The sequence below is a fragment of the Pezoporus occidentalis genome, unplaced genomic scaffold, assembly GCF_034315485.1.
Source record: "Pezoporus occidentalis ecotype Australia unplaced genomic scaffold, CSIRO_AGI_Poc_V1 ctg67, whole genome shotgun sequence".
NCBI classification, from domain to species: Eukaryota; Metazoa; Chordata; class Aves; order Psittaciformes; family Psittacidae; genus Pezoporus; species Pezoporus occidentalis.
The window spans coordinates 3,941,002-3,967,081 of NW_026916019.1; the positions used below are offsets into that span (position 1 = coordinate 3,941,002).

Below are 26,080 nucleotides of genomic sequence, written 5' to 3' on the forward strand. Positions count from 1 at the left end.
TGTATGTAGGCATGAAGTGTTAAGAGAATGGTGCAGAACAAACGAGGCTCCAGCCATGCTGTGGTGCAGTGAACTTAAAACATTATTTCTGCCCCAAGCAAGGCCTGGCTCTTGGGGAAAGGGTTTACTGCCCAGCATTCATCATCAGGAAAATGAAAGAGAACAGGTTTTATTTTCTGCTATAAATCATGCACAGCACCAAAACTCTGCTGCAGCCAGACGGAAGCTAAAAGTTTGCTGCGACCTCTGACACAGAAGGACCTTTTTTTTTTGAACTAAGTTGTAGCTTTGAGATAATGGAATCAAATACTGTTTTTAAAGAGCTCTGTATACTATCCTCACTTAAGAAAATGATGAAAAGATGTGAAAATCGAAAGATGATGGATAGAGTCCTGTAGGGTAAGAAATATTTTTGAAGATCTTGCAAACATCACAACTGAGCCTTCCAGCTTGTAGGCCAATGCAGGAAAGTTGATGCAAGAGCTCTGGCAGGGAGAGACCACCTGCCAAATTCCTACTAATTGGTAGTAAAGGCAGCTGAAAAAACTTGCCTCTGAAAGGAAAAATAAGCTTGAGACCTCAGACTGACTTCTTCAGGAACACAACTGCTTCTGAAGAGAGTAGCAGATCTGTGTGTATGGATAGATATAGGCTAATGCCTATAAATAGCTCCAAGTTGGCAGTGCTACAGCAGTAACAGAAGCGAGACTGTGGTAACAGCCGGCTTCACTATAGAAATTTTTATCTTAATACCATCTTCCTTCTTGCTGTGGAAGACGCACTGAAAACAGTTCTGGATAGTATATTAAAACTCTACCATGCATACAACAAGGTTTCATGAGGTTACATGAGTACTTTTAAAATTTCACTTTAGAAATTTGGTTAAATCTCTATGCAATACCTATAAAATTCATAGATTTCAATGTTTACATAAACATGCCCAGGAACATGATCTTTAAATATGATTTTTATATTTAGTCCAGTCAGTTTTCTCTATAGCAACAACAGCAGTAAGGGACCTTATACTAAAAGAGTTCAGATAAATTTGCCAGAGTAAAGAAGCAAATATCGTTTATTCTTTTTGCTGCTGTAATTTAAATGGAGGTAAGTGATTTTATTCCTACAGAATGAATGTCACACCTCTCAATTACAAAAAGAATATATAAGCCCAAGTAAACTTAATGATGATAACACTAGATTCCCAAGTACATCGTACCTGCATTGAGTGCACTGAGTTAGACAAAAGTATGGGGAAAGGAGTAAACTCTTAGCACTTTTCTACCCTTCTGATACCATCGGATTGCTGAGCCTTGCATTTCCTGCAAGAGTAAATGAGAATAATTTGCTGTTCTAACATGTACTGACAGGAACTGCCTGGTCTGTGTCACCTGTGAGGAGACCAAGCATGGGCTAGTTCTACTTAAATGTTGTGTAGTTAGAACACTGTCAGGGGCTTTTTAATGCCAAGGAATTTTACATATTCCTATTTAGATTTTTAAACTGCTGTCACAAGAGTGTTCAGACTTGCCTAGCAATGTATAGGTGGTATTTCCCATGTACAAGCCAATTTGACAGAACAGGCTTTCAGGTTTACCGCAAAATGTTCTTCCTCACATTGTAAAACCTAACAAGAGGCTGTACAGTATTGTATTACAGGGGAATGATATTTCCAGGAAAAAAAAAAGGAATTGCACATGAATCAGGCAATGAAAGTATGCAGGTAACCATGGCTACTGTTGTGAACTAAATAACATTTTTTATACAGCTGCGAATATTTGTGTTATTGCCAGTTAAGCTGCAGAGTTCAGATCTGAGACAGAGCTGGTAAACACTGAAATCTTGCCTGAAGAAAGGTACTTCCCAAAGTGTATGCAGGCCTCTACATTGTGCCACTGCACATTCTGGTGTAATTTTTTGTCTAGTAAACACACAGTCAAAATAAAAGTATAACTCCTCACGGCCACTACTTATACTTTACTTTCAGCAATGCACTTTTGCATGCGCTGTTTTCTCTCTTCAGGGTATTTTTATTTCCTCTTGTCATATACCTGCAATTGTAACTTTTGACACAGCTTTTGAAATAACTTTGGCTCCATAGAAGAGAATTTTGAAAGTTCTTTAAAAAATCTGCAAGTAAAACTCTCAGCTTCCCTTGATTTTCATTAGTGGTAACACCCCCCTCTTAGGTCCCAACAACATTCCTGGACAACAAAATTAAAAACAATTCCAAATGAGAGGGACCTTTTCTCCTTTGACATCTTTTCAATTTCCAAGTTCATACCTCTTAGATCATCCTTCTGTTTACATGTCAGAGTCTCTGTTCTCAAATCAATCATCATCAGAGAAGGAATGGAAACCTAAGGGATTTTCCTCCTTACGGAGAAAAGGTACGCCCAAAACTGAATTATTTGGAGTAAGTTGACAGTAGTTGCTATACTAAAGGAAAAACAAACACAAAAGCAGTTAGTGAGATGAACCTATGCTTCCAGTAACATAAACAAAATGAAAATAATGGAACGCCTATTGTAACTAAGTGAAGCAGGACTTAGAGCAACATCTCTCTATTAAAAAACTGAGTAGAGCATGAGTTTGAAACCCAAGTGAGTGCCTGTTCATTCACTGTGAATTTGTCTTCTTTCCTGGTTTGAAGAGAGAGGATTGTTTCTTGATAAGAGCACTAGCTAATAAAGCAAACACAGATTCATTTTGCTGTTCAGTCTTTAACAAACTGCCACTAGCCTCAGGCAAACCACATATTCCATGTTTTAGTTTCTGCTCTGTAACACAGGGAAAATAACAACTCTCTTCTGCCAGTCTTTACCTGTGCAATTCATATAGGCTAAAAAGAAATTGGAGGACTAAATGTTTTGCATCTGTATCAACAGTGCTTGTCTTAAATAAAATTATAGGAGATGGTCTTTAAAACGGTACTAGGTACCAATATCATTATTAACATATAAATAGTAGCATATATTTTCATACATTACTCTCTATATATGTATTTTTGCACACACTACACATAATACAAAATATTATATATATGCACACACTACACATATTACAAAATCTATAATATATATGCTAATCCCACCAAACTGCTGTCCTGGAGAATAAAACTGTGGGACTCACAGGAGCACAATGCTCAGGCAGACAGCTGTGAGGTCTAAAGATCCACAAATGCTGGGGATATTAGAGGTAATGAGTGTACAAAGCAGTGCATTCTTCTGACTTCTGCATAGACAAAAACATCGGAAAATCAGTCTGCAAAGGGTGATCTTGCACAGTGGTCACAAGAAACCAAGTGAAGACAAATTCCTACATGTTGGTCTAGAATAAATGAAGGGTCCCGTTTTCAATATACACCGTGTGCTTCAAACTTCCTTTTCAAGCTTTTTCTCAGTGATGTACAGTACACATAATTATCACCTCCATGTTCTATAGCTCTCTCCAGCTGACTACTATTATCACCTCTTTATTTCAGTATTTTGTTTCCTCTACTTTGCTCAGTCTTCTCCTCCTTAACAACCTCTAAGGCTATCCCTTTTTCTCTTAGCTTCTGACACATTCATTTCTTTCTCCTTCAAATTCCTTCTTTTTCATCTTTCATTCCACTGTTTCAGGAACAAAGATCAAAATGCCATCCACCTTAGTCTCAGATCTAAGAATACATATATTCACCTCTTAAAATGATTTGCAGATATATGCATTTTTAAGCAACTTGCAGCCAACAAAATTTTGTTTCTTAATGGAAACATCATTAAATCTCTGTATTGGTAAAAAGACATTTTTGATGGATGTTTTCTTTATAGCAAATGATATCATTTCCCATTTCCTCATTTTTAAAAGTGCCTTAAAATACAAAGTTCAGTAAACTGACATACATATTTCATCTCTCCCATAAATAGTTCATAAAACAATTTCTACATTACATACTGTATTTGCAAAAGAAGCCACAAAAATGTGCATGGCAATGACTCAGCAAGTTGGAACCCTGCATACAGGGTTTAGAGAAAGCTGGTAAAGCTCGAAGTTAACAGAACAAAAAGTTAAAAATCCCATGATGTAAATAAAATTGCTTCCTGTTGGAAACAAACCTAAGGATGTAATTTGAATATTACTGCCATTTTTTTATAGAGAAGTATTTCCTTTTGAAGTATACTTGAACTTTCTATAGCATGCATCATGTCAGCCTAGAGTATTTTATGAGATACTCGGAGCACTACATTTGGTATATAACCATAAGTAACGTTATTATATTTGAGGCAGAGGTCACTTCTGCAGAAAAATGGACAGCAACATCAACTCTGCATTTGCATCCACGAACCTCAAAGTAATTTGCAAAATGCAATTCACCTCTTCATTTCAACTGAAGGAATGGGAACTGAGGCACATGAAAGGGGAATGCCTTTCAGCAGCCAGCAAGGACCCAGCATGGAGAAAAGCAGAGTGTCGGCACATGCAGTCTGGTTTGGCACAGTAGCTGCCCTGACTGTGACACTTCATAACCAGAATCTGGCACAGTGCTATAAACCCAGTAACAGCGAGCACTGTGTTTCTAACTATCATTCCAAAGCCCCGCAAAATGCAGACATTAGCTAATTAAGACTTATAAAAAATTATTTCAAACACTTCGTAATTTCTTTCAAGACTAGGAATAAAATGGAAATTTAAAAACAGATTTTAAACAGCACTTCAAATCTGCAGTGTTACTTGTTCTGGAGAGAAAGCTTTCTGTAAAGAGTTAAAGGGTACCAGATAATACTGCAACAAAGACGCAAGAGCATACATTGGCCACTGGTCTACCTTTTGCCGTTTTGAGACACCTTCATGCCCTGTGCTATTTCTCCATAGTTGGAGATCTTTCCTGTTCAGGTAACTGTGGCATCGGAGGGAAGAAAATTGTCACCTTAGTCATCCTTATGGTCTCTGAGAGAAAGAGACATCTCTGAAAGGTGATGGCTTTTCCTGAGCAGGGCACCAGCCTGGGACTTTGGTGTTTCTGGTAAATGTCCAAAGCTAAAAGGGCTAACTGTACACCTGCATGACTAATGGCAATGGCTTACACATCTGTCAAAAACATCCTTCATGCTGCATCCTGAATCTGAGTCTCTTGTGTTTGAGGAGTTACTAAAAACGTACACTGTTTTTTACTTATTTTTATCTATGTGGGAAAATAAAAATATGGGGATTGAACTGAATAGCAGGGCAGACATCAGGTTATGTTAAAGCTCACAGTCCACCATGAGCAAAAGTAGTTCCCAAGGTTGTCCCTAAATCCTTGATTTCCGCTGATCAGCATATATAAAGCATTAGTGCTGTGGCACTACTTCAACATATTAATCATCTGAATATGAAATGATTTCTGCAGAAATTATATCTGTTTCCAAATGCAAAGACACGTAAGAAGACACCAGATGACAAAGAAAAAAGTTACTTTTAAAAAGTGGTAATTTGTTACAAAAACAATGTCAAAATATTTCCCCGTATTAGTGTCCCTGTAGCAATAATGATCTCAGGATACAGGGAGGACTAATATTTTTTATGCCATCAACTTCAAGGGCTGGAAAAAGCATATAAGCTTTTGGGCTCAGACTCCCTTCACCAGGTCTGCTGATTCTTCTGGTATTGTGTCCATGTGAAATAACCCACTTTCCAGCAATGATAAATAGGTAAAAATCTGGTCACTGAGTTAGTGCATACGCCTTCAATTGAAAGAAAAGCTGTCTGCCAAGCTTCAACCAAGTAGATCATAGGTCTGTGAAAAAAAGAATCTAAAAGGATGAAATCCAGTTGCTATAGCAGCAAATTAAACAAATAAATGAGATACCATGGAATGCTACAAAATATTTGTGGTCTGATTAAGTCATATTTGCCACGTGTGAATACTAACAGCACAGTTTAGTAAATACAGTACAATCCCACTTAGTGTATGTACAGTCTAATTTTTATGAGTGCTAATGAGTGGCAACCAGCATGTCCAAAGGTACATAACACTGCATTTTACTGTAATCATAGGGCATAGTCCGTTCAATACATAAAGGTAGAAAATAAATGCTGTAACTTCGAAGAGATATTTTCATCCTTCCCTGTGTTTGCATGGCCTGCTAAAGAGACAAAGGTTTTTGTAGTGATCACCTCTAGGATGACTTACATATGGGGTGCTTTAAAGTACACATCCTGTAGTTGGCACCTGACACCTTCTTCAGCATAAGCAATCCTCCCCCTAGTACATGATTTTTTTTCCAGTGAAATGTTTTTTTTTCTTCATAAAAGATACCATTTTAATATACTCATCATTAATCATGATGATGTATCACTTACTGATTGATTCTACTACCTGCCTGTGTGCTCTGGAAAAAAAAAATCAGGAAAAAAACGCAAGTCTGTTATATCAAAGGATAAAACAAATGTCTGATTTAACTGACAGGTGAGGAGGGCACACAGATTTTTATAAAAAATGTGTTATTACCAGTTATTAATGTATTTTGCACTGGTTTTAAAGTGGAACATTGATTTACATTTATAAGCTGCAAACCATGTATCTGATAAATCATGCAGTAGTACCACAGAAATGTACCACCTTAAGTAGTACAAAAGAACTGTGCATGACCCCAGCAGTGACTACAGTGAGCAGTGTAAGCTGCACAGAAAGTTAATGTTAAAACAGGCATTCCTAATACTTTCAGAAATATGGGAATGAACCAAGTATGTTTCCATCCCGTACTGCTCCTGGTTTAACAAACAGACGTAGCAGTCCAGGGCCAAACACTGCTTCTAGGAAAACACAGCTCAGTATGTATTACGTACCCAGAGAGGCAGATATTCTAAAGGCTCCCTTTGTATGTCCCTTTGGAGATTTCCTTTGACCATTTGTTTTGTGCCCACCATAATCACTTTACCAGACATTTGTACTTCAGCTGAAAATCTGACTTTGAGCTTTTTTTAATCAGTATTATTACTACTACCATAATTATTACTTCCCAAGTTACACTTCACTTTGCCTGTTAAAGCAGGGTGGTTTCAAATACAGACAGTACACCTCCTTACCTCTGGGGCTTCAAATACATAATCTTCCAGCACCCTTACCAAGCAGCACATCCATTCGAATATGCAATGCAACTCACACTTCAAACCTGATACGAAAAAATAAGGTATACTCTGAACAGGCTTGTTTTAAACTGCAGGACTGGCTTTGAGGGTCAGTCAGTCAAGATAATGTACAGCACGGTCAGCTAAAAATAATGACAGAGATGCAAAGACACCAATGTCATTCTACAGATATGACACAGATGCAATTTGTATGAACACAGGCCTCATACTGTTGCATGGTTGCAGGTGGTTTTAACCCTAAACATTTTATAAGGATTTTAAGTTCCTGGCATGACATTGTGCAAATTTTACTTTATGTACCCTGTAAACCTACATCCAACAGCAAGAGAAGCGATTTTCCTCCTCTCTCAGCAGCATCAGTAAGCCATCTCCTTGCCCTCAAACCTGCTAATTAATAGATTTCAGAGATGCCTTCCCAAGGAAGTGATGGACTATATGGTAAGAAAACATACTCTTCATTTCTTCTTTCTCACTTTTCCTTACTGCCTTATTTCCCCTTTCTTCATTCTTCTCCTCCTCCAGGTCCTCTTTAGCATTTTGAGTCTTTTCCAGCTTGTCTACATTATTCTGTGGTGCTTTTTTTCATTCACTTCATCTGTTTTGCTTTGTTTTTTTCTTTTCTTTTTTTTTGGTAGGAGTTGGACCAGCATCAGCTGACTTTTTGGTTCCTCCCTTTCCTCCTGGCCGTCTTTTCCTTTCATCCAACTATCTTTCCCTAACCTTCCTTTTTGTGCTCTCTGCCTCTCTCCCATTCTCCCCTCCTTTGGTGGTCACTCTCACGGTTTGGTGCTGACAGTACATGCTCTCATCCTCTGTGCTAACAGACTGAGTTACGTGACCTTGTCAACAGAAGAAGGCAAAATGTCAGAAGATCTCATCTGGGGATTTCAGTTCTTGGAATTTTCACTTGCAATGCTCACGTCTAGAATAGGGCTTGCCTGTTTAGCTGTTACTAAGTACTCAAAGATATTTTAGAAAAGGTCCCTCATTACTAGACATTGGGATCGCCTGTACCAGGAGAAGCTTGTGTGTGTTTTTTCTCCAAATTACTGGAAATAGCAAATAATCAGGAACATTCAGACCTGTATTAAGTTAGAAAGCTGTCTTCACCTTACCTTGATGAGTCTCCTCTGGCAGATGTGTAACATGGTTAAGGCGAGCTTCCTACTACACAAAAATTGCAGTAGTAACTGTGCTGTTACTGTATTAGGTAAAGGAGTTTTCCTAATGCTCCCAGAGGATACCACTCAGATAATTTGGTGTTCTTTGTCTAGCAGCCTCTCTCAATTTTCAGTGCTATGCTATCACAGGTTTTGACACACTACCAATTTCCAAGCCCTTCACATAAGTAACAGAAAATCTTCTAAGCTGCTGCTGTTTTTCTCCCTAGAGTGGAGGAATAATTGTTACTTCTGTATTCATGCTCCCATGGCGGAACTGGCAGATAATGAGGAGAGGTACCAGACGGAGCCATGTAACTGCAGCATGCACATGCAATAAGTGCATAAATACAACAATGATATTTTCATATATCATGATATCATTCATATCATTTGTTTTTGCAAATATTCTAAGTCCCCAGGCAGCCAACTTCAATTGCCATTCTCTCCATCGAACATATGTTTAAATAATAGTCATCTAGGAGTGGGTATTCTGTAGGAAGTTAAATTACAAATTTTCCCTGATTTTTATCAGAAAACTTTTCAAGTTACGTGACAAGTGGGAACTCCTTCCTGGAGCACTGAAGATTTTATTTGCCCTTAACATACAAAAATATTATAGATAAATTAAGAAGAGCCCATTAGCTGGAATATCCTTGAAAACCTTGAATTGGATTTAGAAACAAATCTTAGAGAAGGCTACGTAGTTCTAGGCATAAGCACGAAGCATTACCAAGGTACAGTACATTGTACAAAAACAGCCCATACATGGGATGTTGCTGTATTAGGAAAGCATCCACAAGAAATATAATGCACTGTTTCAAATGAGTCACTTCTGAAAAGGATTTTTAGGGCAACATGCTAGATGGAAACACTTTGCTGAAAGAAGGGACATCTCCTTGTTTGTACATCAGAGCAAGTATTGTGCAGCAACTGACCCAACTAATGATGGAGAGACAGGTTGGTCAAAAAACTCTCAAGTTTTGGGCCATCCAATCTTTATATGTCAGGTTACTAGGAATTTTGATCTTTATAGGGATTTTCTACTTTTCTGTTTGTCGAATCATCAAGGAAAAATGCTTTCCACCAGAAAAACAAAGAAATAAACAAGCCAAGGCCACTGGACCTAAGAGAAGTCTGCCCTGAAGAACAACAATTGAAGAGATGACCAGAGGGACTCCATACCACTCTCAGGTGAGCCGAGCTTTTCAGCTGACCCGCCAGCAGTAAGAAAAGCGAGCCAACTTATGAAGTAAGTAGAGACGGATCACTTGGACAGGCTCCTTCCTCTCCATAACTTGTCTTCGTCTCCTATTTGTCCCAGTTTTTATGCATTCTCTTGAATACAAGGAAAGAGCGTCTTTCTAGGAATGTCTTTCTAGGAATGATCTTGTTTCCCAAATAAAGTATAAAACTGGAAGTGTTCATATAGACTGTAGCGGCACAGAACCCTTACAATGACTAGTTTTCCAACTTCACAGAGGCAGAGCGCATTCCCCTTCCTCTTTTCTGACCTCTCCTCTGCAGTTTTCATATGAAGACAATGCCTTGTTTCTGACCTCCAAAGCCATTAAACTCCTCAGGAAGTAATTTCTATCTCTGTATTTTACTTTCCTTGCCACAAACAAAAGATGAGCAACATTTTTAAAACGGATTTGGGACAGCGTCTGTGAAAAACAAAGGAGAACTCTTAATGAAATGGTATGCTAACTTGGACAGATACTGCATGCAGTCTTGCTATGTAACCTGGCTCAAAATAGCAATGCTCAATCTCAAATTAATTCAGTCTACAGATCTGTTTATGTGGGCATCAGTTAGCGTAGGGACAACCTCTAGTTTTATAGTCTGTGCTAATATTGAAGAGAATATAACTTCTGGAAACACATGTAATCAATGCATTATCCTGTCCAGTCCCAACACAGAAAGGTACACTGAATGATCTGATAAAAATCCTGTTACTATGTCTGTCGTGGTTTAAACCCAGTCAGGTAACTCATTCACTCACTCCCCCCCTTCTTTCCCTCTCCCTCCTCCCGGAGGGACGGAGAGGAGAATAGAAAAGAATGCAACTCCCACGGGTTGAGATAAGCACAGTTTAGTAACTAAGGTATAACACAAATCACTACTGCTACCACCAATAATAACAATGATAAAGGAAATAACAAGGGAAGAGAATACAACATCTCACCACCAGCCAACCAATAACTCGCCCCCCCAGCCCGACCAAGCACTGACCCATACCTCCTCCAACCCTGCAGTCCCCCAGCCCTTCCGGCTAACTCTCAGTTACATCCTGGGCATGATGTGCTGTGGTATGGAATACCTCTTTGGTCAGTTTGGGTCAGGTGTCCTGTCCCTGCTTCCTCCTGGCTTCCCCTCCTCCCTGGCAGAGCATGAGGCTCACAAAGTCCTTGGCCAAACCAAAACATCGCTATCAGCTCTGTTCCCAGGCTGAAAGTCAAAACACTGCACTGCACCAGCTACCAAGAAGGGGAAAAATGACTGCTACTGCTGAACCCACGATAATGCCACACTAGTTTTAAACACTAAAGGGTAGCCTTTAATTAAAAATTCCTAATACTGATAGAGATCAGACAGACAGCCATCAGAATATGTGGAAGAGTATTTTCCATGGAAAATATGCCTGTGAAATTTAAAGATGATATGGATTCAAAGTGCAGGCCGGTATGAAGAATATAAACAACATCTCTGATAGAAGAGTTCAGTAATTTGGCAATTAAAATTGTAGCCAGCAAAGATTAATTCATCTGCACAACTAATAAATACAGGAAGTGCACTTGACACTTCAGAAACAGACCAAGGCTGAGACACATTCCTATTCTTCAACAGCTCTCTTTAGACAGGTAGTTATTTCTACTGACAGAAGCTTAACCTCAGCTACTCAGATGTGCACCTTCGTACAACATACAGAGATGAAACCCTTGCCCTACTGAAACTGAGAGCAACCCTGCCATTGATTTCCCTACATCATCTCTCAAGCCATAGTGATACTATTGGTTATGAATGAATCAACTGACTGAGATGATGAAATATGTCAATTTTATGGCACAGTACAACTTTATTAGTGATGCCTTTCACAGGTGTATGAATCTGTATATAAGAGGTACCACCTGGTACCACAAGGCACCACATAGTAAACAGATTTTTCTGTAGACAGAAATTATATCTTCAACTATAATGAGGGGTGGGTGTGTGTGTATATGTAAATAAAAATACAGTTCTTGACACTATATGCAATTTTATGGCAAATAGTTTGTAGCTTTTATCTTTGTGCATAATTAGGAGCCTCTCTGTTTCTGCAAAACTTCATAAGCCATATTAAAACTGAATCGGTAACGGGATTGCGCAGCTCTGAGGTTCATTTCCCTTACATTTTCCATTTGTAGAGGGGATTTTTTTTTTTATAACTAGGAATTTTTTAGGTGTTGAAAAAGTGTTGCTATGAAAGAATGGTACCTCTGAGTATTGGCAACACATTACTATGCATTCAAGAAAACAGGGTTTTTTAACTATAGACGACATCGTAACTGCAGAAAAGGGATGGAAAAGGGTGAGAAGAAAATGGGGAATGAGAACTGATTATTATAAACTAACAAAGCAGCAGACACTGCTGTCCAAACCACTTCTGCTTGGGCTAATGCACTGAACTGCACCAGCCCTTCAAACAACTTCTTCATACGGCGTTAAAGACAGTCATCTTGAAATGCTTCTAAAGTATGAATATTCTCAAATATTTTGACACATGCCCATATTACTGATGGAAATATGATTGCTATTATTACAGTTAGATTTCATGACTTTACATTCCTTTTCTACATGTGGATTTTGCAGGCTGATGTTGACAGTTGAGCAAGTTGTTACAGCTGGTCATCATACATCTGTAAGGAACTTTTTAAAATATGACTTTTCAGTTAAAGGAGGGAATCTTTTTACTGTGGAAAATGTACAGTTTAAATTTTTCACTTTTCTGTGGTTATTCTGGTGATAAATATATTTTTAGGGAAACTTGTGAAAACAACCGGACAAAGAGTTCACAGGTGAAGTAACACTTGAGCTCATATCCTTAGGAGCTGAACCAGGCAATGCAGGGGAAGCTCACAGAGAAGAAGGATTCATCAGCAATACTGTAGCAGCAAAAGGACCCACCTCTCTCTGATAGATTTCACTCTGATGAATCTCTTGTGTGAGTTTTGTTTTACCAGGTTCGACTCCAGAACAGCCACACTCGCATTCTGAGAAATTATCACTGAATGGGCACAGCTGCTGTCAAAATGTGCAGGGAAAATGGGAATGTTTATTTTGGTAGAAAACAGTAATCAGAGATCCAGTCCTTTCTAGAACTGTATTCCCAGCGGTCCTACCCTTTCACCAAGGGGACCTATATCATATTCTCTAAGATCTGCCAAATCAAAATTGTAACTACTACTGAGATGCTAGCATTCTCAGGGTAGTTTAAGAACCCCTTCATACTATGATAGGCAATGCATCAGAATTAATAAGCATGGAAACTGGTAAGGACAAAGTGATAGCTAAAACATCAGAAAGAATTAGACTGAAAGGTGCTGAAAAGCCCAACAGCCATAAACTTCCTCTGTGTGACTGAGGTAAAAGAACACTTGGATAAATGGAGACTGACACAGCAAACAGTTCCTTCTCAAAAGACTTTCAAAAACGCCTTCTACAATATTTCAAGTTGAAAAAAAAAAGGTCTAAGATGCTTGCACATGATTCATTTCAGCAAACTCTATTATGTCAAAAAATCTCAAACAAAAGCCCTCTTCAAATATTTCAGTACGTATGCATTTCTACAGAGCAACCTGAGCTTGAATGGTCTTTCAGTTACGGCACAGAGGAGACTTCCCAAATACATAGGGCTGTTTGTTGTCAACTGCTTCACAGTGTACATTCATGAAAGATGTTTGAGGTTAGGCACTTTCAGTATGTGGAATGTCACCTGAAGAAATGTCATCAGAGCTGGCACTGATGTGGTGTAGGGTAAAAATCAATGTATGCATGGCTTGGCAGTCTTTGCAAGTGTTCAGTTGTAACCTCAAACCTCAAGGGAGGACAGTCTGAACAAACACAGCAGGAGTCCTCAGGCCTTTTCCTCAGCTCCACACACGCATAATACAAGGCTGCTCCTTTCAAAACATCGTAAACCAGTAAAATATCTAGCAGAAGCTGATGCTCCTCTTGTCAGTAGTAACTCTCATACTGCTGCTTTAACACACAGTTGAGGGAATAAACAAATAGTAATGCCATCTGCCCCACCGCAAAAAGGACCAATTTATCAAGCCCAGCAGCAGTGGACAAATCTTGATCTGCTGTGGTGATACAGTACTCACACCCTGAAGGATGAGCCCTGCTGTCATCTACTGATGAACAGCAATGCCAAATGGTTCGCCATGCCTTGATGTGGAAAACAAAGTAATAATGAAACATTCTTCACATATGCAACTACAGAAGCAAATATGATGCTTTTCAGCTCCAAATGCTACATAAACAACAGTAAGTGCTTGACGGCAAAGTGTGACCTTCTTTCCCTTAATATTTAAACATATAGTTGAAAGGATGAATGTTTCACTTGCCATACCAAAGAGGGATAAAAAGGTCAGATTTCTTCTCAAGAAACTACTTTTACAATTACCAACTCAGCAATTTTGAAACTTTGTGTTGATGCACATAATACCGCATTATTAAAAATACTCAGATACAGGTTATGCTATACAAGTTTGGTGTGCTTGAGAAATGAGTAATTATTTAATTGTTCTTCTAAAAACATAGAAGCCCAAAAAACATAGTGAGATTTTCTGAATAATCATTTTAACCAAAATGTTTTCATTACAAATTCCACTTCAGTAGAACGGTAAAGAACCATTCAATTAAGTGTTTCTGCCATTTTAGAACAAGATTTGTCAAAGTAGGAACTTCTGTTTTGTGGAAGAGTCTCTTTTGATTAAATTTCCTCAGGACCAGGGTGACATTGTTCTGAGAAAAGTACTTTATCACAGAAATCAGCCAATCCCCACAGCCTGAGATGTAGGATACACCTGTTCCTAACAGGGATTCAAATATGACTCAAGGAGTCAAGGAAGAAAAGATGTTATTGCTTGCAAACAATGTTCCTTAATCACTTCTGAGGGGATTAGCTGTAACTGTATGCAGAGTCATGCACTGGGAAATCAGTGTCTTACACTTTTGTTAATGCAAGAAAGCAGTTGTATTACTTTACTCACCATCCCATGATTTAGCCATGCTGGTATAAAATTATCGAGCAGCTTTGGGTAAACCAGTTCCCTGTCATAGATATAGATGCTCCAAAACATCGTCACAACGAACTAAGAAGAAAAAACAAGGAAAGACAAAGACATTTTAAAATACATGCTTCTGAACAACTAGCATACATTTTAATAACATTTTAACAAAATTTTAGATAGCAAAATGGGGAATTCAGCAAATGATCTATGGACAGACACAAACATTATAGTTCTTTGACTAAATCCTGTTTTAATCAACAGTGTGAATCTGGATTATTCTTTGCATTGACTGGAGATTTAGTTTTTCTTCCTCTTTTTTCCTTTTTTTTTTTTTGTCTTTCAGCCTGGAAAAAATCTCATTTTTGGACTTACAAGCCTATGACCAAATTACAACTGAATACTATACTTTAGCAGCAGATGTGGCACATATATAATACTTCACCACTAACAGGACAAAAAACAAATGGAAAATCAGGTAGAATATCACATGGAATTCATAGAACATATAAATATGAAACATTAATCTCTGAAGCCTATAAACTCATCTTTGCACTTTTTCATGCCAGACATCAAAACAGCACTGCTTAAAACCAGAATTTTTAACCCTTTTAACTACTCTGCACACAAGTCACGGACTGGGATCCACAGAAAAGAGGTCTAGCATCCTGCTCATTTGTCAGTATGAAATTTGGCTTGGTTCTTGTCAGAGACTATTTACCAGGAGTCCAGAGAAAGACCATTATTTCTTCTAGACTGAGGACAAGACAGACGACCCAGATAAAGTTTGCACTAGGCTAAATTTTTGCCAAAGTGTGCACAAATTCTTCAGAGACCATGATAATCTGAAAAGCAAAGGCAACATATAACCCAAAAAATTTACAGAAATAACAGTTTTAGCTTACCTTAGCTGGGGAAAGAACAAAGTAAGCAATTTTCTAATTAAAACACAACTGCTTTCTTACCTTGAGTTTGAGTCATAGTTTTCTAGTAATAAAAGGCTTATTATTTAGAGCAGTAATACCCAATACCTGGGCCAGAAGCTTTTCAATGACCATTTTCAGGGGATTTTTACACAGTAGCAACAGATCCAAGATTAAAGATTGAGACACAACAGATACGACTTTCACTGAGATCAGCAGGGAAGTATTCAGTTACACCCAAACTGATGTGACCCATGATTTTATGGCTAATTTGGGGGGTCAGTAAAAGAAAGTGCAAGAAATACGGTGTGAGCATAGCAAGGTCAGCAAATTACTACTGTGTGTGATAGCATAGGCATAAGTTGTTTCATATGCTTCTGATTGGAAAGTTAAAACTGAGGTTGCAGTTTATCAATGGCACCTTGTTCTAACCACAGACATGCAAGCTTTGGCCAGCCAGTTATGTGAATGACCTGAACTAGTACACTGTGCCCTCAGTGTGCATACTGTACATAGTTTCTTGGTTTCCAACACACTTGTCCATCTGCTGTCATAGCTGTTGGTGCCTGCTCAGAATAAGCTTGGACTATTTGAACAGAGCACAGAGGCTAGGAGGAAGAAACAAATGAGTTATGATGGACAGCCTGAAAAACATTGGAAGTGTGAAGTACCCTACAAGAAGTCTTGCTGCTGGGCCAGTCTTGGCAATGGCACAGCACAGCTCTTTATGCACCTGCTGACACATAAGTGCCAAGATATGAATAGCTGAACAGCAGGGAAAATGGAAGCAAAGTATCCTCTTCTCTATAGGCTTCCTAGAAGTCATGAATTATCACAGTGGGTCTCTGAGAACCTGCTAAGACCAACTGGGACATAAAAACACTCTCAGGCGCACGAAGAGCAAGGTTGACAGACTTCCAAGAAAGACTTATAGCAAGAAAAATCATCCAGGATTAGGTTGAACCTTATCACACTGAATACAACAGAGATGGCATGTTTTGATCTTTGATTTTTGTGTGGAGCAGAATAGAACAATAGACTTCGCCAAGAAGGTAAAGATAAGAAAAGAGGGGATATGCCATCTGTCCCTTAACCAAAGTCAGCCAATGGATGGAACGGGATCAGCCTAGCTGGTTGCAACCATCTGGAGCTACAGACGGCAAATGCTGCTTAGCAAAGCACTATCACAAGGCAGACATAAGGTAAAGGAAGTGCGCAAAACCCAAGGTGTTACAGAACTAACCTATCCCAGGGGACAGCCGACATGAGACTAACGCAACACCATGGGGAAGATCCCTTCACACGTCTGAATGGTTCACCTTAACTTCCCTTTCAATAAGTTCATTTGCATAAAATGAACTATAAAGATTAACTATTGCACTGTGAACTAAAACAAACTACGAAAATAAACTATTTAGATAAGAAGAATTATCACAAAGACTTGCTGCTTAGCTACCTTGGCTGCTTCCAAATTTGTTTAGATTGATTAATGAGCAACTGTTGTTCTGGTACTTTTACATCACCTCTACTATGCTTACATTTGGTACAGGTAGACTTGCATTTGGGATGGGCTTTGCCAAGACTGTACATGGTCATGAAGTGCAAGACCATGATACAACTGAGCTGCTTCTTTACACTGCCTCTGTAAGGCTTAGTCAGAATTGGAGCTCTTATGCTCACGCTGCGTTCCTTGTGGCATAATTCATCACTATTGTGGAGACAGTCATGGTACTACTGTCACATGCCAGGCTGAACAGGCTGTTCATATGCAGCAGACGTATTTCAGGGAGCCACTTTTATTTTCGTTTGTTCCCAAGGCAAAATGGCACAAACGTCACCCTTCCTCCCTAGACAAACTTGAGGCCTAGAATTCAAAGAAGTAAATAGGCACCAGCAATTTCTTTCACAGGAGCCTCCTAAGATTGCCAGCTTTCCAAAGACAGTGATTACTTAGTTAAGCATAAGGTTAAGCAACATATAAAAGAACACACATGTCCCTCACTTGCTACTTATCCTATCTATGTCATTGCAGATCAAAGGGAACCTCAAATTTGCAAGAACAACTTGGAAACTGCTTGAAAATACAGAGCAGCCCACTTGTCACAGGCCTCTAAAGTATTGCTAAACAACTATACAGAAGTAGGGAAAAAAAATAAGGCTGAAAACTCCCGTTTTCCCACTAAAGGAGATATTCCTTGAAGTTTTGTCCTCTGTCTCTGAAGCTTCAGAGGATATGAGAAAAGCACATAGTGTTGCAAAGGGAAAAAATTTAAAGGACAAGATGGGAAATGGTTGGTGAATCGAAAGGGAAAACAACTGGCTTTATTGAAACACCACAAATGGAAGCAAAGAGAAACTAATAGAGGAAGGCCAGTGAAAAGAATTGCATACTTTGCTGTTTCACATAAGACCAACCAAGAAATGTTACACAAATGAAGAATGAACCCAGGGGAACTTTATTTTCCTGCATTATGTGTTTTTGGTTTTGGCTGAGCTGCACAGTTCAGTTCACTTATTTCCTGGATGGCCTCATGACAAAGGGAAAAAAACCCAAACAACCCACTGACCTTGACAAAATTTCTTCTATGTGCAGTTAAAGGTAGGCTTTCTGGCTAGCTCCCAAGACATTTAAGGTTAACCGCAAGTATAAATATATTGTTTGTGAGCATCTTTGAGGGTTGAAGGCATTGCATATAGAAGCAAACTGTTATTAAAGGCAGACCACAGTAGGCACAACTGGCACAGTTCTGGCTTTAGGTGGGATTTAATGCTAGCACTGCATCACACCAAACGAATTTGAATAGGGCCAATGAAGGAAATCACAAAGGGTAAGAACTGAAAATCAGGGCAACTCCCCTTGGAGAACAGAACTCAGGAGGCAATTGCACCACTGCTCACCAGCCACCACATCACCACAGATGTGTGCAAAATCTAGAACAGCGATTTTGGCATCACTGAATCAGTTATGGAAATAACCCCTTTCCTCTCTCTTCCTGATACTGGCTTTCCTCTGTATAGCTCTGGAAATTTTCTATATAGTGCCTTCCATATACCCTGATATGGTCCAGGAGCACTTTTCAAGTGAGATATGGTAGAATCATAGAATAGTTAGGGATGGAAAGGACCTTAAGATCATCAAGTTCCAACCCCCCTGCCATGGGCAAGGACACCTCACACTAAACCATGTTACCCAAGGCTCTGTCCAACCTGGCCTTGAACACTGACAGGGATGGAGCATTCACAACTTCCCTGGGCAACCCATTCCAGTGCCTCACCACCCCCACAGTAAAGAATTTCTTCTTTATATCTAATCTGAACTTCCCCTGTTTAAATTTGAGCCCATTACCCCTTGTCCTACCACTACAGTCCCTAATGAAGAGTCCCTCCCCAGCATCCTTACAGGCCCCCTTCAGATACTGGAAGGCTGATCATTACTATCCATTAGTAATTATAAAGCAGAAGGTACACCTATTTGGAGGCCTTGCCTGAGCAAAACAAAATGAACTTGAAAATACGCTTTTAAGCTGCCAGAGGGGAGATTCAGATTAGACATTAGGGAAAAAATCTTCACTCTGAGGGTGGTCAGGCTCTGGCACAATTTGCCCAGAGAAGCTGTGGGTGCCCCGTCCCTGGCAGTGTTCAAGGCCAGGCTGGATGGGGCTTGGAGCAATCTGGTCTAGTAGAAGGTGTACCTGCTTGTGGCAGGGGGTAGTGGAGCCAGATGATCTTTAAGGTCCCTTCCAACCCAAACCATTCTATGATTCTATGATTCTATAAAAGTATTTTGTAATTTGGTCAAATAATGAGGAATGTAGGAGACTGCAGCAAATGCCTATGCATCTTTTCTTTGGAATGAGATCCTCCAACAGCATTATTGATGATCTACAGAAGAGGGGTGATCAACTTTTCTTTTGACTGTACCAGTACAAAGAAATGGGAGATAAGAAAACATGCCTGGCTTTCTCTCTTTTGTATCATGGATTTTTAAAAAGATAAAAGTATAATATAAAGAATATGAGATAATTCTAGCCCGTTCAGACTCAGACCCCAACAGGGCTATTAGAGCTATATGCTATAAAATACCAGCGGTAGAGTTTGTGATTTTCTATGCAGCAATCCCTCTCCTAGTATGTAACAATATCAATTTTCTCTCTTCTTCCCATTTCTATTAAACACAGTCTTAAACAACTAGAAATGCCTGGTTTATCTCTTCTTCCTCTTGTTTGGTACAAATTACAAGAAACATATTGCTAAAACCATACACAGTTTACACAAAACACTAATTAACCACAGAAACTTGGCAACTTCATCATCTATGTCAAAGAAAAAAGCAGGCAGAGTCTAAACCACTGGTGTAGTCTCTGACTTTTAAGTGTCTCACATTTCTCTAGCAGTGTAAATTATTCCCAGTATGTATCTCCTTTATACTGATAAATGGGAAAAGTGCAGTCCCAGTATAGATGAGAACTGGTAATGAATTTCTAAAATGTCTGTGCAAGCATTTTTCTTCAGTGATGATTCCTGATCTCTCACGCATTTGAACAGCACTCCAGGCCTTATAATAAAAAAAGGGCTAGGAAGTGTTGCCCACATTCTTTTTGTGGAATAACGCTTTACTGAACAGAAAATTGTTCTACTGATTTCTAATTTCATTCTCTTAAGAGTCATATTAAAAAAAACAACAATAGGTAAACAGTAGTCATTATGTCCTTCAAAGAGGTTCATGTTTTTATTTCTTTATGCCCCTAAACAGCATGGTAAGTTGGCAATTTGGCTTTATCTGAGCACCCTAAAGATACATAATGTTGACAAGATGTGATTTGCTGCAAAGATTTTGCAAGATGTGATTTGTTGCAAAGCCCCCCAAGGAGACTGTTTGCACTTGGGCTGGTTCTTTACCCTCCTTTAGAAGGTGGGAAGAGGTTGGTGGTCAGACTTCCCAGGTGGCGTATATGTAGTATTTTTTTAGGAAGTACTAAAAATGAAATACTTTATTTTGTTACCTTTTTTTTTTTTCACACATCATTGTTTGACTCGGGTGTGGAGGCCCCTTTTCTCACCTGCTTTTCAGAACAAATCATCTCAAGGGCTTCAGTAAGCAGGAAATACAGAAAAAATTGTGTTGACTTGCTCCTGAAAAACTACTGTTAGTGGGCTTTAAAACGTTCCCCTAGTATTTTCATTATTCCCTAAACATGCCCTGAGCACTAAAAATAATTCAGATGTTAAGGTAACTGACAAGCACTTAAGCATGGCCACTGCTGTTACATTAGAATCCCGACGAGGATTTTATTCACATACGTCTACTTTTCTGGTGTGAAGGTTCCCTTGTGTCGCTACGGGGAACCACTCCATGGAGAACTAGGTGAGTGAGTCTCAGAAAGAAAGCCTGCATTTGAACTTCTTCCATTCTTTCTTTTTTTCTTTGGAGCGAAGAAGCTGTTGAGAGATTATGGGAAATGAGGGAACTTTAACTTTTTTTGTCTGCAGACACTCTGGTGTTTAATAACTTCCTTCTAACAAGCACCTCCAGCATACAAAAATTTCACTGGGTATTTTCTTACACATAAACAGCTCTTTAGAGAATAAAGCCAGCCTTAGACTTGCTACTTTCGGGCCATGAACTGGACAAGGCTCTGGCAAGTGGCAGCTGTGGTGAAGTGGGTGCTGCTGGAGAGGATCAGCTTTCAGGAAGGAGCTGAGACCAGTGTTAAGTTATGATGTGGTGCTGTTTGTTGCCCAGTAGCCAGGAGAAGAAACAGTGAAAACAACCTTTTCAGGCTTTCTTTGTCAGAAGTGAAGTAATACATAGCCATCAATTGCTCCCCCTCACCACCACCTGAAAGGTTACCTTTGGAAATTCAAAGCATCTGTCCAATGACTATGGCCTCTTTTTGGTTTGTTTGGGGCTTTTTTGTTTAAGGCAGAAATGTTTCTGCATGAAACCCTTAGGAAAGTAGGTAGCTCCCGGTATGTAACATGTGCCTTGGGAACTGCTAACTTCTAGAAGCTGCAACATTACATCTAGCGCAGGCAATGGCTATCTGGGATTGCTTGCTTACTGATAGCAAGGGACACATCACCTCAAAGAAATGCGTAAGAGTTGCCAAGACAAAGTGAAGACAAAATTCTCAAAGATCTTGAAAAGTTTTAAGGCTGGGAACACTGCAGGGGTGGAGGAGCACAGAGCCAACGGTATGGAGCTGTAATAGCGGTAGGAAAGAATCCCTGAATCCTGAGTGGCATGAAAGAGCCAAGGAGGATGTACTCTGCTGTATGTGAACACTTACACTTCTAAATTAAAAAAAGCACTTAAAATCTTTGAATAAAGACTAATAATAATGTGACGTTGCTCTCCTTCTTTACTTCTCCTACCAACACAGTAGGAAAAGCGTCTGCTGCCAATCACAATTACTTTTAATTCCCAATATTCCTTAAAACACAAATGTAACATACAAATCTCTGGACCCACAAAATACTTATTTGCAAGCCTGTTTATGCACAGGTATTTTAAAAACTATCAGTTGATCCAGTTTCTTCTATCACAGTTGGAGAACTGCAGTCTGCTACTACAACATGAACTGTTGCAACTCCAAAGAGGCAGGCCAGCCAGTATAGCTAGGGAAGGCTACCAGCTAGGGCTTTATGAAAGAAATACCTTCACATATGCTTTGCATTTTCTAACTGTGCAAAAACATTCTGCATTTCTTCACGTATTGCGAAATCCCACGTAAATGGTGAAATTGCATTTTAATGAAGCATCTCTGAATATATCAAATTATAAATGGTAGATCGATGTGTTAACTGCTGTTAATTGACAGTAAGTGATTAGCTTTTGTGAAACAGTTCAACTTCGGAGACCTCACGGATTCCCAGGATTATTTTTTTTTAATGAAAAATAAAATTGCTTCTAGTGAATTTATTTTGAACTACAATTTCTGGAATTGAAGGCTGATCCTGAATTACAACAAAAGCAATACTTTAATGAAAGGTTCACGCTTTTTCTAATGTAACCTAAACTTAGAACTAGACTGACACAGATCACACTTTCATGTAAAAACCCATGAAATTCTGGACTTTCAGCTGCTTTCAGAGTGTGGTATGAGACATGTAAAGACACTCAGCACCTTTTGCTATTGAAAGCAATGTGCAGTGTCCCAGCAGAGAAGGATCTGAGCCAAAGAACAGCTTCCTTTTGAAACAGACATGTAAAAATTTCTATACCTCTGTGTGATCTTTTATATTACCGACAAACCTTTTTTTTTTCCTACTCCATTTCTTCTGTCAGCACTGAATGCCACATGGGATTCAGAAGGAGCAACCTGGACTTTTGCTTCCCTTCTTGCCCGTGACAAAACGGCTTACAGCCCGAACTCTGGTAGGTCATTAAGGTATGAAACATGCCACAGTTAGCACACTATTCCTGATGATGAACACATGGTGCAGAAGAAGTCAAATTCATATTCAAGATGCTGCTGATACAATCTACATTTGAAATTACTCATGCAATCAAGTTCCTATTGCAAAGTACATTTTTCTTAATGAACCAAAAATTATTTCAGCAATACCAGTGCTCCCTTACACCTGTGAAAAACAAGAGAGTAGTAAAATCCCCTCTACCATTTTTCTCTATCTGCATAGCCTTTTGCATAGAGGTCAAAAAGCCTTTCACCCAGAAAACAATCAGTAAATAACACTACCTACCCAGTTTGTAAAGACATGTCAGATTAATACCGTACTTACCACTCCAACAGGGAAAGCTAGAACAGCCATCATCCAGTCACGGAGGGAAATGAGCTTTTTCAGCTGCCTCTCTTGTTCTTGACTGTCATTTCCTTTAGTGAGAAGGCTGGACAGGTCCGTCAAGACGCATATCCCAAAGAAAACTGCCTGGATAACCTGCAAGGAAGGAGAACACACTCTTGAACAGTCCCTTGGCAGAGAGCAGACTGAACACAGGCAAGTGTAAAGAGTATTTGCCACAGAATTGACATGGGAATGGATAAACATCAGTCCCTTAAATATGGGTAGAGTTTGTTCACATAAAAGTCAGATGTGCTTCTAGACTGAAAGCCCTGCATACACCTTGTTCCTTATTTATGGGGAGAATAAATGGAAGTTCCAGAGGTGAGACTTCCAGACATGTGCCACCCACCCGCTGGGGACTGAACTTCAGTGGTCCCTTCCTCCTTCACTCCACACAACTCAGCGCCAAAGCCATAGCATTTGCCTCTGAGGGAGAAAAAAATGATGAATGCTCCCCGTAAAAAGAAAGGAAATTAAAAAGATGAGTGGTTCTTTCCCTTGCACCAGGAGGTCTTCCCTGGAGACCCTGTCTACCCCAAACACTCCATGTCCTTCATCAGGTGACGAAGGTGCCTGAAACTTCCTGAGTCATGGCCTGGGCTTTGCAAATCTACCACTACTTCATCTCAGGCAGCAAACGACAGAACGAGCAAGCTGCAGGAGTTATTCAAGCTTTCTTTTTGTGATGGCAGGTTGGCATTTACCTACCTTTTCCTTTTTTTGCACTTACGTATTTGTGTGCAGTATTGTAAGATTACCTGTTACATTAAGATGGTAGTTTAATCACCTGAACCCACTGATTTGGTGCCAACTTGACTTGATCTTGGTCTGATCACTGCATTTTCCTTCCTTAATTAGCTCAGTAAAATTGCAGCACATTAGCTCAGGAATGCTCTTGCCTGAGGACCTGCACATCCTTTCTAGTACCGTTCAGAGGAAGCGCATGCAGCTTGTTTACTCTCTGAGCTGGAAGCTCAGGTCAGAAACCCACACACATCAGGTAAACTCAGGTAAAAAGTTAACAAAACATGCGCTTGGTTCCCAAATTGCACAGTGATTCATCAAAAACCATAAACATATGCTTAAAATATATACTACTTGTTTCTCAGAGTAAGCATGGAGTACTAGTTTAGAAGCCTTATTTGTACATCTAAGTGTTGCTCTGACTAGGAGTCTCTGACTAAGCAGGAGACCATCCATAAGAAGCCAGATTTTGCAAAATGCACTTTTCTATGTGCACACAGCTTTGCACAATTTAGGCTATAATATGTAAAGAAAACCCCACCTTAGGCTAGGGGACACTGACTGGGAGGAAGGGAGAGGCAGAAGAAAAGGAAGGAAGGCAGGAAAGAAGGAAAAATCAAGCAGATGTTGGCTACCAGAAAGAAATGCAGAGATGTGTAATGGCTGGATGGATTAAACCACATTGCCTTCCTCAACAATCCTTACATGACCCAATTTTTTGTAAATTCTAGCTGTAAAACTGTGAACAACAGGCATTCAAATGGTTCCTGGATCTGCTTGCAATCCTGCTGCCGTTGCTCTCCCCTCTCCAGACTGTAACTACATATCCTTTGCTTGATAAATAGATGAAGCAACATTATAAAACATTCCCTGAAGCCATGAAATGTGGCATACTAGTGCTAGAGCTGTATATTGTGCTAGAAAAGGATATTAGAAAAAGTGCTTCAAATGACTGCCTGAAAAATTTACCATCTTCTACAAAATTTCTGAAAAACTTCTTATATGGAAGTGGTTTCTCCTTAGAGCTACATAATCATAAGAACTCTTAAAGCACTTTGTCATATGTGTTTGAAACAAACACTTAGTAGAAAAGAATGGTCCCATACTCAACCTTGTTTTCCACCAAACAGATGGCCTATTTGGAGAGAAGGAATAGGAAAACTAATCATGCATTAGCTTGACTTGAGAGGAGATACAATAGCATCTACTATTCACTCAAGAATGTGAATGCCAAAGAAGGAAAGTATTTAAGACAGGGCTGGAAAAAAAGTATACCTAACAGTAACGAGATCAATCTGGGTGTCAAAAAGTTTAGGCAGAGTACCAGGAAATATTTCCTAACAGTGAGCTCTGTTAGACCATAAAATAGTTTCTCAGAGGAAGTGGTGGAAGCCTCATGGCTTGAGTCACTTAAACCAATATTGGACAAAACACTCAATAATGTACTGCAGGGAACAGTATTACGCTGTCAGGGCTTGGACAAGTGACTAATGGATTGTTTGCAGCTCTAACTATGATTCCCTGAAATGGTCTCTCTCCAAAGAAACACAGATTCAAAAAATTACACACCCACTTTCTAAGGGAATTGAGATTGTACATCCACTAATCAATCACAAACCGAACAGCTTCTCTCCCGATTATCCTGTTATGAACACACCACTTCAAGGGAAAATATAATGGTATCATCGGGAATAGCTGAAAACTCCTAAAGGGAAAGAAAGTACCCAAGATTTCAGAGAGTAGGTATAAACTAAAGTATTCTACAAACAGATTAACAAATAAAAATCCATACAGGAAAGAGAAAATTACACATTTATTGAGAACATTCAGAGCCAATGAAAAAAATCATACAGTATTCAGGGGGGAACATTTCCAGCTTATTCATGCAAATAATGTACATAGAATCATAGAATCGTTAGGGTTGGGAAGGAACTTAAGATCATCTAGTTCCAACCCCCCTGCCGTGGGCAGGGACACCTCACGCTAAATCATATCACCCAAGGCCTCGTCCAACCTGGCCTTGAACACTGCCAGGGATGGAGCATTCACAACCTCCCTGGGC

General features: G+C 39.4%; 1 protein-coding gene across 1 annotated transcript in view; it reads right to left on the reverse strand.

Annotated features, from left to right (window-relative positions):
- The window catches only part of AIG1 (androgen induced 1), a 129,147-nt gene that overhangs the window by 66,304 nt on the left and 36,763 nt on the right, over window positions 1–26,080 (reverse strand). The window contains exons 2-3 of the mRNA XM_062640828.1: window positions 23,212–23,367; window positions 14,528–14,629 (exon numbers count right to left, since the gene is read on the reverse strand). Coding sequence (XP_062496812.1) covers window positions 14,528–14,629; window positions 23,212–23,367 — 258 coding nt within the window. The remainder of the gene's footprint in view (window positions 1–14,527; window positions 14,630–23,211; window positions 23,368–26,080) is intronic.